This window comes from Vipera berus (assembly GCF_964194415.1).
Source record: "Vipera berus genome assembly, chromosome: 1".
Taxonomy (NCBI): Eukaryota; Metazoa; Chordata; class Lepidosauria; order Squamata; family Viperidae; genus Vipera; species Vipera berus.
The window spans coordinates 258,680,685-258,694,944 of NC_138202.1; the positions used below are offsets into that span (position 1 = coordinate 258,680,685).

General features: G+C 45.6%; 1 protein-coding gene across 1 annotated transcript in view; it reads left to right on the forward strand.

Moving 5' to 3' along the window:
* DCBLD1 (discoidin, CUB and LCCL domain containing 1) overlaps positions 1–14,260 on the forward strand; it is a 51,963-nt gene that overhangs the window by 3,032 nt on the left and 34,671 nt on the right. The window contains exon 2 of the mRNA XM_081343507.1: positions 8,857–9,069. Within this exon, the coding sequence (XP_081199633.1) occupies positions 8,857–9,069 (213 nt within the window). The remainder of the gene's footprint in view (positions 1–8,856; positions 9,070–14,260) is intronic.

Below are 14,260 nucleotides of genomic sequence, written 5' to 3' on the forward strand. Positions count from 1 at the left end.
GCCCATCATACGGGATTGTTATAAAGAGTAAGTCAGATAATGTGACATTATAACTTGTATTAAAAATAGATAACTGCCAACCTTTTCCTGATGTGTGGCTTGAACTAAAATGGAGGATAGGCTGATGAGCAAAGATTCTCTCTTATTGTTTGTGCATATTATGTAAAACAGTAGTCAAAGAGAGTTAATTGTTAGCCAGTAAAACAGAAGAACATAAAACCATAGAATTCAAGAGTTGGCAGGGACCCTGAGCATCATCAAGTCAAATTCTCCTCAGTGTGCAGAAAAATAAATTCATGAGAGGTGGTGTCCAACCTCTTCTTTTAAAAAATCGACAGATGGTCGACCCAGAACTATTCCACTGTTATACAGGTAGTCCTCGACTTTCAACAGTCCGTTAATTGACTGTTCAGAGTTAACAGTACTGAAAAAAGTGACTTATAACCAGTTTTTACACTTATGACCATTGTAGCATCCCCATGGTAATTAATGGTTGCAGCGTCCCAGGGTGGTTACATGGTCCCCTTTTGCGACCTTCTGACAAGCAGAGTCAGTGGAGAAACCAGATTTACGTAACAGTTTGACTAACTTAACAACTGTAGTGATTCACTTAATAACTCTGGCAAGAAACATCGTAAAATCAGACAAACTCAATTAACAAATGTTTCACTTAGGAACAGAAATTTTGGGCTCAATTGTGGTCATAGGTTGAGGAGAACCGCAGGTTATATGTTATACAGAATGATTTATTTCTAAGGTTTGTCAGCAAGGATTTAATGCACAGTGGTTGATTAGTATACTAATTATGTTTATTTCATAATTATCTGTAATTTAGAAAATTATTCTTGTTTTTTTATATTATTCTTACAAGGAGTAGAAGGCAAGCCACTGTAGGAATCCAACCACGGTGAGAATTAACATTTTAACTTTAAGTGATCCTTCTTGAATTTCAAATATATTAAAAACTGCTTCAGCTTCTTCTGTCTTACTGTGGCTGAATGCTTTTAGAAAAAGTAAAAATGGTGCAGTGTGTCATATTATCTTGAGTAGCATCCCAAAAATAAAATTTAAGAAAAATATCATTATCATTGCTTTACTGGAGATACAGCTGAAAAGATTACATTTTAGTTTGTAAAACTTAATAAGGTGATGATTGGGTTCACATATTGCACTGAGACAAGCATGTCAAACTGTCGGCCCGCAGGCCGGATGCATCACACCGAAACAACGCCCACCCCATTGCCGGCAATGGGGAAAAAGTCACGATACGTCGCACGACGTCATGTGACGTTGCAAGTTTGACATACCTGCACTAAGACATAATTTGTTTAACCCATCACTTATTAAATATAGTTGGATTTGTCTAATATGCTAAAGTGGCTAAACCATAAACTTTTGTTTGCAAACTGTGGTTGTACAAGATAGCAAGCCAAAATTTGGCATAAGAGCCATGGTGGCGTAGTGATTAGACTGCAGTATTGCAGGCTAGCTGCCCACAGCCAGGAGTTTGATCCTGACTGGTTCAAGATTGAGTCAGCCTTCCATCCTTTCGAGGTCGGTAAAATGAGGACCAGATTGTTGGGGACAATATGCTGACCTGGTAAACTGTTTAGATAGGGCTGTAAAGCACTGAGAAGTGGTATACCGTATATACTTGAGTATAAGCCGACTCGAGTATAAGCCGAGACCCCCAATTTCACCCCCCAAAACTGGAAAAAGTTATTGACTCGAGTATAAGCCGATCCGCCGTTCTGCAAGCCTGAATACACAGGAATACCCTGTGTGGCCGCGGCTCGTCGGCAGGTCTCCGTTCCTCCTGCCGACCTTTGGGGAGGTTTGGGCGCCTCCCCAAACCTCCCCAAACGTCGGCAGGTCTCCGTTCCTCCTGCCGACCTTTGGGGAGGTTTGGGCGCCTCCCCAAACCTCCCCAAACCTCGGCAGGTCTCCGTTCCTCCTGCCGACCTTTGGGGAGGTTTGGGCGCCTCCCCAAACCTCCCCAAACCTCGGCAAGTCTCCGTTCCTCCTGCCGACCTTTGGGGAGGTTTGGGCGCCTCCCCAAACCTCGGCAGGTCTCCGTTCCTCCGCGCAGACCTGCCGACCTTTGGGGAGGTTTGGGCGCCTCCCCAAACGTCCCCAAACCTCGGCAGGTCTCCGTTCCTGTTTGGGGAGGTTTGGGCGCCTCCCCAAACCTCCCCAAACCTCGGCAGGTCTCCGTTCCTCCGCGCAGACCTGCCGACGTTTGGGGAGGTTTGGGCGCCTCCCCAAACCTCCCCAAACCTCGGCAGGTCTCCGTTCCTGTTTGGGGAGGTTTGGGCGCCTCCCCAAACCTCCCCAAACCTCGGCAGGTCTCCGTTCCTCCGCGCAGACCTGCCGACCTTTGGGGAGGTTTGGGCGCCTCCCCAAACGTCCCCAAACCTCGGCAGGTCTCCGTTCCTGTTTGGGGAGGTTTGGGCGCCTCCCCAAACCTCCCCAAACCTCGGCAGGTCTCCGTTCCTCCGCGCAGACCTGCCGACCTTTGGGGAGGTTTGGGCGCCTCCCCAAACGTCCCCAAACCTCGGCAGGTCTCCGTTCCTGTTTGGGGAGGTTTGGGCGCCTCCCCAAACCTCCCCAAACCTCGGCAGGTCTCCGTTCCTCCGCGCAGACCTGCCGACCTTTGGGGAGGTTTGGGCGCCTCCCCAAACGTCCCCAAACCTCGGCAGGTCTCCGTTCCTGTTTGGGGAGGTTTGGGCGCCTCCCCAAACCTCCCCAAACCTCGGCAGGTCTCCGTTCCTCCGCGCAGACCTGCCGACCTTTGGGGAGGTTTGGGCGCCTCCCCAAACGTCCCCAAACCTCGGCAGGTCTCCGTTCCTGTTTGGGGAGGTTTGGGCGCCTCCCCAAACCTCCCCAAACCTCGGCAGGTCTCCGTTCCTCCGCACAGACCTGCCGACCTTTGGGGAGGTTTGGGCGCCTCCCCAAACGTCCCCAAACCTCGGCAGGTCTCCGTTCCTGTTTGGGGAGGTTTGGGCGCCTCCCCAAACCTCCCCAAACCTCGGCAGGTCTCCGTTCCTCCGCGCAGACCTGCCGACGTTTGGGGAGGTTTGGGCGCCTCCCCAAACCTCCCCAAACCTCGGCAGGTCTCCGTTCCTGTTTGGGGAGGTTTGGGCGCCTCCCCAAACCTCCCCAAACCTCGGCAGGTCTCCGTTCCTCCGCGCAGACCTGCCGACCTTTGGGGAGGTTTGGGCGCCTCCCCAAACGTCCCCAAACCTCGGCAGGTCTCCGTTCCTGTTTGGGGAGGTTTGGGCGCCTCCCCAAACCTCCCCAAACCTCGGCAGGTCTCCGTTCCTCCGCGCAGACCTGCCGACCTTTGGGGAGGTTTGGGCGCCTCCCCAAACGTCCCCAAACCTCGGCAGGTCTCCGTTCCTGTTTGGGGAGGTTTGGGCGCCTCCCCAAACCTCCCCAAACCTCGGCAGGTCTCCGTTCCTCCGCGCAGACCTGCCGACCTTTGGGGAGGTTTGGGCGCCTCCCCAAACGTCCCCAAACCTCGGCAGGTCTCCGTTCCTGTTTGGGGAGGTTTGGGCGCCTCCCCAAACCTCCCCAAACCTCGGCAGGTCTCCGTTCCTCCGCGCAGACCTGCCGACCTTTGGGGAGGTTTGGGCGCCTCCCCAAACGTCCCCAAACCTCGGCAGGTCTCCGTTCCTGTTTGGGGAGGTTTGGGCGCCTCCCCAAACCTCCCCAAACCTCGGCAGGTCTCCGTTCCTCCGCGCAGACCTGCCGACCTTTGGGGAGGTTTGGGCGCCTCCCCAAACCTCCCCAAACCTCGGCAGGTCTCCGTTCCTGTTTGGGGAGGTTTGGGCGCCTCCCCAAACCTCCCCAAACCTCGGCAGGTCTCCGTTCCTCCGCGCAGACCTGCCGACGTTTGGGGAGGTTTGGGGAGGCGCCCAAACCTCCCCAAAGGTCGGCAGGAAGAACGGAGACCTGCCGAGGTTTGGGGAGGTTTGGGGAGGCGCCCAAACCTCCCCAAAGGTCGGCAGGTCTGCGCGGAGGAACGGAGACCTGCCGAGGTTTGGGGACGTTTGGGGAGGCGCCCAAACCTCCCCAAACAGGAACGGAGACCTGCCGAGGTTTGGGGACGTTTGGGGAGGCGCCCAAACCTCCCCAAAGGTCGGCAGGTCTGCGCGGAGGAACGGAGACCTGCCGAGGTTTGGGGAGGTTTGGGGAGGCGCCCAAACCTCCCCAAACAGGAACGGAGACCTGCCGAGGTTTGGGGACGTTTGGGGAGGCGCCCAAACCTCCCCAAAGGTCGGCAGGTCTGCGCGGAGGAACGGAGACCTGCCGAGGTTTGGGGAGGTTTGGGGAGGCGCCCAAACCTCCCCAAACAGGAACGGAGACCTGCCGAGGTTTGGGGAGGTTTGGGGAGGCGCCCAAACCTCCCCAAAGGTCGGCAGGTCTGCGCGGAGGAACGGAGACCTGCCGAGGTTTGGGGAGGTTTGGGGAGGCGCCCAAACCTCCCCAAACAGGAACGGAGACCTGCCGAGGTTTGGGGACGTTTGGGGAGGCGCCCAAACCTCCCCAAAGGTCGGCAGGTCTGCGCGGAGGAACGGAGACCTGCCGAGGTTTGGGGAGGTTTGGGGAGGCGCCCAAACCTCCCCAAACAGGAACGGAGACCTGCCGAGGTTTGGGGACGTTTGGGGAGGCGCCCAAACCTCCCCAAAGGTCGGCAGGTCTGCGCGGAGGAACGGAGACCTGCCGAGGTTTGGGGAGGCGCCCAAACCTCCCCAAACAGGAACGGAGACCTGCCGAGGTTTGGGGAGGCGCCCAAACCTCCCCAAAGGTCGGCAGGTCTGCGCGGAGGAACGGAGACCTGCCGAGGTTTGGGGAGGTTTGGGGAGGCGCCCAAACCTCCCCAAACAGGAACGGAGACCTGCCGAGGTTTGGGGACGTTTGGGGAGGCGCCCAAACCTCCCCAAAGGTCGGCAGGTCTGCGCGGAGGAACGGAGACCTGCGGAGGTTTGGGGAGGCGCCCAAACCTCCCCAAACAGGAACGGAGACCTGCCGAGGTTTGGGGAGGCGCCCAAACCTCCCCAAAGGTCGGCAGGAGGAACGGAGACCTGCCGAGGTTTGGGGAGGCGCCCAAACCTCCCCAAAGGTCGGCAGGAGGAACGGAGACCTGCCGAGGTTTGGGGAGGCGCCCAAACCTCCCCAAAGGTCGGCAGGAGGAACGGAGACCTGCCGAGGTTTGGGGAGGCGCCCAAACCTCCCCAAAGGTCGGCAGGAGGAACGGAGACCTGCCGAGGTTTGGGGAGGCGCCCAAACCTCCCCAAAGGTCGGCAGGAGGAACGGAGACCTGCCGAGGTTTGGGGAGGCGCCCAAACCTCCCCAAAGGTCGGCAGGAGGAACGGAGACCTGCCGAGGTTTGGGGAGGTTTGGGGAGGCGCCCAAACCTCCCCAAAGGTCGGCAGGAGGAACGGAGACCTGCCGACGTTTGGGGAGGTTTGGGGAGGCGCCCAAACCTCCCCAAACGTCGGCAGGTCTGCGCGGAGGAACGGAGACCTGCCGAGGTTTGGGGAGGCGCCCAAACCTCCCCAAACGTCGGCAAGTCTCCGTTCCTCCGCGCCCTGCCTGCCTGCTTCTTTCCGCTGCGGAAAGAAGCAGGCAGGCAAGGCGCGGAGTTTGGGGAGGTGCGCGCGCACCTCCCCAAACCTCCCCAAACTTCGGCAGGTCTCGGACGGCGGTGGCTTGGGAGAGGTGCGGGCGATCCCGGAAGCACCAAAGCCTCGGCCGCGCACAAGTCCTCGGTAAGTTTTTTTTGTTGACTGGAGTATAAGCCGAAGTGGAATTTTTCAGCCCAAAAAGTGGGCTGAAAAATTCGGCTTATACTCAAGTATATACGGTATATGTCTATGCCCTATTGCAATGTGTGTTCGTTTTTTCAAATTGTGCTGTATGAATCAAATAACCTTTTTTCAAAAGCCTTAGTATTCAGCTGGGTACAAAAAAGAGAACTTCAGACAAGCAGAGAATGCCAATTTTTATCCAATGTGTCCTTTAGAACCAGCCATATTACCATGGGATGTGATTATCAAGAGACCACTCCTGCAAGAATACAACCATTGATCAAATAGAGATTGTTACCTCCAGATATCGGATTGTTTGGGATATACAGTCCTGGTGTGCTAAACCGTAGCCTGGGTGCTAAACCATAGTTTAACAAGTTAGAAGAAGAAAGCAGGTCTTTCCTCTTTTGCATGTTAATCTGTTTTATAACTGAAATAGAGAATTGTGGTTCAATATGACTTCACCTAAGAAGTTATGACACCTATGTGGAACACAAAGTGGAATGAACAATTTGCCTAAAATTAAATGTGTTTCAATACAGTAGATTTAACTCTATGGCAGCTGTATATACTGTAGAATATACACAAGAACATTGTTCCATCAAATAATTCCCACCACTTTCCTGTGAAACGCAGTAAGCAGTTATTGTAAAAACAGTGGTTTCATAATTATTTTGGAAGCAAGCAAAAGTGCTTGTTGGAAATCTCTGGTCCTACTTAGTTTGGGCAGATATTCCTTCCCTTTCTGCGTTGGATAAAATTCAGACAAGGAAAGATTACTTCTATTTAACTGTGCTGTGAAAAGAAAATGGGAGAGAGGTTCCAGCTAAGGAACAAAAGAGAAGAGTTAAGCCAGAAACAATGCCATTCCTGGAGACCTACTATTTCTTTTTCAGGAAAGAAAACTGGAGCTGTTTTCTGGGTGGCGGAAATCTGCTTGAGAATTTAACTCCTTTTAGCTTAGTTAATATGGAAGCCAAACCTGCTTCTCAACTGAAAAACTAGTGATGCATTCAAGCTTCAGTAAACTACGCCCACTTCCTATGAAATGCTGAAAATCTTCTTTTCTGTCATTCCATTAATTGAAGAAGACAAAACACAGATTCCTTGACATTAACAAGTGGGTATTGTACCTGTACAAATCAGAGTATTCAAAAGATCAGTTTAATATAATATGAATATGGGGGATCACTGTCCAATTTAAATGATACTCAAACATTTTCAGTTGAAGAAATGAGATCTAGTGAATAAATTCTCTGTTCTCATATGGATCTTTTCTCAAAAACCTGGAATTGGTGGCAGCTGCTTGAAGGCATGACTGCATTGAGGCTCTCCCAAGCTCTGGATGTGGATGTGCCTGGCTAGGAAACACTTCTACCAGAGCCAAGGAGAATATCTTTGGGACGTGCATGTGTCTGTCCAGCAGGCCTTAAAGCAACTCTGCCTATCTTTTAATCAGCTGTGGCTACTTTCACATATTTCAGCAGCTCTGCATTTGAAACCTGGGTCTATTTTTTCTTGTTTGCCAGAGGAATCTTGATTTTCCCTTAATGTAAAGTAGCAAACTATGGATCATATATCTAGGTATATAGCAGTGGTAATACTTGCAAGCTCTCTCCCACTACTACCTCTGCCCAGAATAGCAACATTTTAGGTCATATCTTCCAAACATATTTGAAATTTTGAGGAGTTGGATAGACAACAGATGGGTAAGGTTGTTCCCCATCATTCTGTCAAGTTTCTCATGATGCTTTCTAGCATCTCAGTGTAACTTGTCTTTTTTTCTAGGCTTCCGGGCATATTATTAAACAGAACACCACACTGTAGTCACCACCATTTTATTTTCCAAGAATACTCTGAAGTGTTCATGAGGACCATCAGCTTTGATAGAAAGATAGATCCTATACTTCCATGTGGGAAGCACCGAAGCGCTTTCATGGTGAAAGGATCAGCTGGTGACAGCACCGTTGCCTGGGAGTTGGTGGCTCCTTTCATGTCCCCTTTCATGTGCCCACTGAAGTGGTACCTATTTATCTACTCGTATTGACACATTTTCAAACTGCTAGGTCGGCAGGAGCTGGAGCAAATGACAGGAGCTCACCCTGTCACATAGCAGTTTTGATAAAAATAGATGCTGTAAATCTATCGTAAAGCATTGATAGATTGAGCTGTGAAGAACATGCAGTGCAGGAGACCAGACTTTCTATAACGGGTCATGCTTGCTGGCATACATTTTTCTATGTACAATAGTTCCTTGCTCTATACCCGTTTTTAATTTGCTTTAAATAATACATTATTTTGTGCTTTGTGGTCTTTTGCGCCAAGAGATTTGTCAAGAAATGCCATGGGATGGGTTAAAATATTACATTAAGCCATTGTTCTAACTGTAGGTTAGCATATTTTCTGTGGCATATTTTGTTTGTTATATATTTTATATGATTTTCAATATTTCCTTTGTATTTTTACAGAGAAGTAGGGAATAGTAAATAATGTATAATACATAATATTTTGTAATAATAGTTGTTGCTGATTAGTTGTGATGTACATCGCATATCATTAGGACTACTAAATTTTTATGTGAACACTATGCCTATAAGTTACCGGTACAAATAAAACCATTAGTTTGATGCTCAAATGTTGTGTCTTCCTTGCCTGCATTCTTGCCTAAAAAGCATATGATTTAATATTTATTAAAAGGCTTAACATTAATAATTTCTACATTTTTATTCTTTTATTAAAAAACAATTAAGAGATTTTCATGGGCCCTGGGTATTATGCCTCTTGTGCCTAATGGGTAAATTGGTTCTAAGCACATTTTTTTCACTATTATTTTTGACAACAAAGAACATTTTTTCATGCAAGTTTAATAACCCCTGAACTGATTCATGCCTCCCTTTGTTTTTAAGAGATAATTGAGAACCTACTTGAAAAACAGATGTTCAAATCTAGGAGAATAGTAAGTGGGCAGTGATATTTTAAGAGCTGAATGTGTGGTGCATTGCAGCAGATAATATACCTATTATTTTCATCTTTCTTCAAATAGGTGATGGATGTGGTTCTGTAGTCATCTACCAAGACAGTGGAACTTTAACATCCAAAAACTATCCTAGGACTTATCCCAATCATACTCTCTGTGAAAAGAAAATTCAGCTACCTCATGGAAAGCAACTGATCTTAAAAATTGGAGACTTGGATATAGAATCCCAGAAATGTGAATCTAACTACCTTATCATCTACAATTCTACAACAGTGTACGGTATGTAAAGAGGTGATGGTGCAACTGATTTGTTGGAAGGCATTTCCACAGTACTGTTGTCACTCCCTAAATCATCAGAATCATTTTCAGGGTGGAGACCCATCCTCATCCTAACTGCCGGCTCCCACGTTATTTGGATGAGCTGCCCAAAGCTCCCACATACTGACCAATAAGGGAGTATAAAATCAGCACTCTACCTTAATCTTTTCTCATCCTTATCTGCACTGTGTTTATTCAGGAATTTGATTTATTTTATTTTATTTTTAAAAAGCACCAATCACTGAGGGAGCTGTAGATATACAAGGACACTTTGATAGTCTGGTGGTTAATCAGCTACAAAAAATAAGGATGAGCCCAAAGATCAGTAATCACTCCCATCAGGGTGAGATGGGAGTTATCATTACCTAGTGCTTCACTTTTTCTTTTTTTAAAAAAAAAGCAGCTGAAATGCACAACTGAATATTCGTTCTGTGTTAGACTTATGGCACCTAAAAGCAATAGCACAAGTTAGCTGATGCAAGAAAGGATGATTAAAGTGTTTAGAAAAAAGGGTGTGTAGATATGGTACAAAAAATAGTGCCCAGGTCATCACAGTGATTCAATTGGCCACTCTAGGCCTAATTCTGTAAAGAAAGGTGGAAGACAGGATTTATGAATCCAATTAGAGCTGATGCACACCACATATACAGTCATGGCCGAAATTGTTGGCACCCCAGAAATTTTTCCAGAAAATCAAGTATTTCTCACAGAAAAGTATTGCAGGAACACATGTTTTGCTATACACAGGTTTATTCCCTTTGTGTGTATTGGAACACAACAAAAAAAGGGAGGGAAAAAAGCAAATTGGACATAATGTCAAACAAACTCCAAAAATGGGCTGGACAAAATTATTGGCACCCTTAACTTAATATTTGGTTGCACACCCTTTGGAAAAAATAACTGAAATCAGTCACTTCCTATAACCATCAATAAGCTTCTTACACCTCTCACCCGGAATTTTGGACCACTCTTCCTTTGCAAACTGCTCCAGGTCTCTCTTATTGGAAGGGCGCCTTTTCCCAACAGCAATTTTAAGATTTCTCCACAGGTGTTCAATGGGATTCAGATCTGGACTCATTGCTGGCCACTTCAGAACTCTCCAGCGCTTTCTTGCCATCCATTTCTGGGTGCTTTTTGACGTATGTTTGGGGTCATTGTCCTGCTGGAAGACCCAAGATCTCGGATGCAAACCCAGCTTTCTGACACTGGGCTCTACAGTGCGACCCAAAATCCTTTGGTAATCCTCAGATTTCATGATGCCTTGCACACATTCAAGGCACCCAGTGCCAGAGGCAGCAAAACAACCCCAAAACATCATTGAACCTCCACCATATTTCACTGTAGGTACTGTGTTCTTTTCTTTGTAGGCCTCATTTCGTTTTCGATAAACAGTAGAATGATGTGCTTTACCAAAAAGCTCTATCTTGGTCTCATCTGTCCACAAGACATTTTCGCAGAAGGATTTTGGCTTACTCAAGTACATTTTGGCAAACTGTAATCTTGCTTTTTTATGTCTCTGTGTCAGCAGTGGGGTCCTCCTGGGTCTCCTGCCATAGCGTTTCATTTAAATGTTGACAGATAGTTTGCGCTGACACTGATACTCGCTGAGCCTGCAGGACAGCTTGCATTCCTTTGGAACTTGTTTGGGGCTGCTTATCCACCATCCGGACTATCCTGCGTTGCAACCTTTCATCAATTTTTCTCTTCTGTCCACGACCAGGGAGATTCGCTACAGTGCCATGGGTTGCAAACTTCTTGATAATGTTGCGCACTGTGGACAAAGACAAATCTAGATCTCTGGAGATGGACTTGTAACCTTGAGATTGTTGATATTTGTCCACAATTTTGGTTCTCAAGTCCTCAGACAGTTCTCTTTTCCTCTTACTGTTGTCCATGCTTAGCGTGGCACACACAGACACACAATGCAAAGACTAAGTGAACTTCTCTCCTTTTTATCTGCTTTCAGGTGTGATTTTTATGTTGCCCACACCTGTTACTTGCCCCAGGTGAGTTTAAAGGAGCATCACATGCTTGAAACAATCTTGTTTACCCACAATTTTGAAAGGGTGCCAATAATTTTGTCCGGCCCATTTTTGGAGTTTTATTTGACATTCTGTCCAATTTGCTTTTTCCCCTCCCTTTTTTTGTTGTGTTCCAATACACACAAAGGGAATAAACCTGTGTATAGCAAAACATGTGTTCCTGCAATACTTTTCTGTGAGAAATACTTGATTTTCTGGAAAAATTTCTGGGGTGCCAACAATTTCGGCCATGACTGTATATACTTGTAGAAATGATGTAACAGCCAATAAAACAAAGCTTCTTGGATGAGAAGCCAAACGTCTTCAGAGAAAAACAAGAAAGTCCAGTTGCCTCCTGAAAAAGCAACTTTGGGGAAATCCAATAAAATAGAACTGATGACTAGTCTAGTCTGAAAATGTGATAATCTAGGAAAATAGGCAGTAGATCTTTACTCTGATATGACTAAATAGTGCTCATTTTACCATGACCTTAAGGCATAATCCTTTTCCAAGTTGTGGTGTTTTTCTTTACATAAACTACCATACAGTGATTAGTATAACAATACAAGAGCGTGCAGTTTTATTCTAATCTGTCAGTTATGAGAACTTGTGAATAGTCAGTCTTAAACAGGCTTCCCAGAGAGCAATTATGATGGAAAGTGGCTCTTATTTTTAAATAGATATGGTCAGATTTGTGTTATTAAATATTATAAAGAATAAAAGTTAGGAATCAGGCTGTCTTTTGAACCATAAAGGTGTTTTTATTTTCAATTAGCACTTGATGGCTAAAGAAAGATTGTGAGAATACCTGATTATAAAGAATCAAGTAGCCAAAATAGAGGATAACCTGACTTATGTTATATGGAATATTGAAAAAAATGGCGGAAGATTAGAATTTTAAGGTTACATTTTATATCATTCCTGCCTGACAGAGAAGGTGGGGGATACACTATAGAAGATCTGTTCAAATAGCTGTTTTTATGCAGTCTTGGATTCTGAGTGCTGTTTAAATCTTAATAATTATATATTTTAACACCATTGCTTTTCACCTTATAAAAAGACATAAATAGTTGTTTTTCTGTTTGATAGTAAAAATATACATTTTAATGAGGCAAATATTTCTCCTTAATAAATATGAAAATGCTGACATTTATATGGGATAATAGGCTTTTTAAATGAGGCGCTTGGAAAATAGACTTAGTTAGATACCATTGTGGTAAGTACAGAAAAAGAATTAGGGTGTTATTGCAGTACATAGAAGCACTCAAATGAATTATATATTGCGGAACTATATAACATTAAAATCATCCATTGGGCCATTTAATACAATACTGTCTCCCTTGGCAGTGATTCTCCAAGATCTTGAACAAAGGCTTTCTTCAAGTTTTGCTATCTGAGATTCATTTAAATAGAAAGATATGTCTAACTCTGGGACTTTATCGCATGTGCTTTAATGCAACATTTTAGTTTTCTTCAAAAATTCCTTCAGCAGGAGTTTGGGTTCTCTGAACTAGAGACGGTAACACTCTTCAATTTTCCTGGAATTAGACCTGTATTATTCACAAGCTTTATGCTGAATTATTGATAACTGTTTCTTTACCTTATACTTCTCTTTTACAGAATTGTGAAAAGTATTCTTGTTTGATCTGTTGATTCTAAATCTGAGACTTGGTTGACTTCTTTCGCAAGTGCAGGCATGTCTGATTTTTTTTTTTGTGCAGAATTTATTTTACAGTATCTGGAATGCTGTATGTTTCCTAGCCTCAGACCAGTCAACCTTAGAATGAATCAGCAGTCTTAATTACTCTACACTTGAGGGCAAGACAGGTCGTTAGGAAATATAAGAGATACTAGAAGCGTATCTGTGGGAAAATGTCTGGAGGCAAATTTAGTCTGAAAAAAAGGAATGGGGAAAATGTATTGTAACCTTTAAAACATAAAATAACCATTTCTTTCCATTCTATTTTTTAAAGTACACATTAAGTATTGACTTCCAGATCATTTCCAGATTTATTTTTATTCATTGAACAAATCAATTTACAACCCTAATAAAGCCCGGAATTAACGATTGTAATTCATGGAAGGTCATTATGGGATCACACCCAATTTTATGACCTTTTTTGCACCAAATGCCCAGTTATTAATTGAATGCCATAGTCATTAAATGAACCTGCTTCCTCTAAATCAAGGGTAGGCAAACTTGGCTCTTTTATGACTCGTGGACTTCAACTCCCAGAATGCCTGTGCTGGCTCAGGAATTCTGGGAGTTGAAGTCCACGAGTCATAAAAGAGCCACGTTTGCCTACCCCTGCTCTAAATGGAAATTTTTTTGCTGGAAAGCAGCAAAAAATGCCAAAACCCATTGTCACCTGACTGTGGGATACTGCAAATGTGAGCTGGTTGACAAGTGGTCCATACATGATCATGTGATCATGGGGTAATGCAGCCATCAGAACTTTGAGAATGGGTCATCAGGAGTTCTGGAGTGGCCTGCCTAACTTTGAATGGTTGCTAAGTGAAGACTGCCTATATATATTGCACAAGAGCCTTGGTGGAGCAGTGGGCTAATGCCTCCTTAAGTAACACGAGCTGCCTGCAATTAGTGCAGGTTCGCATCCCACCAGGCTCAAGGTTGACTCAGCCTTCCAGCCTTCCGAGGTAGGTAAAATGAGGACCCAGATTGTTGGGGGCAATTAAGCTGACTTTGTAATAATGCCGCTTGGGGTGTGTGTGAAAGCCCTAATAAGCAGGCATATACATAGAATGAAGGCTACTGCTAAGCTTGTAAGCCGCCCTGAGTCTTCGGAGAAGGGCGGGATATAAATGGAATTAAAATAAAAAATAAAATAAATACGCTGACTGGGAACTGATAAATCAAACCCTGGATGATTATGAAGGGACAGTCAAGCTGAGGTATTTCACTCTCTCCAATGTAATATTACCATTTTTGTGAAGAATCACGGCTGCATCTGAAAGCTTCCTCGGTCTGCTGTTTAATGCTCCAGAGACTTTTATAGCCAGTATTAGTTTCTCTTGAGGAGTTAATTGCAGTCCTTTGTGCCTTCAGTTGTTATATTTTTAAACCATAACAGTTATTTTTGTGGTAGAAATACCACCTAGAAGTATTAATA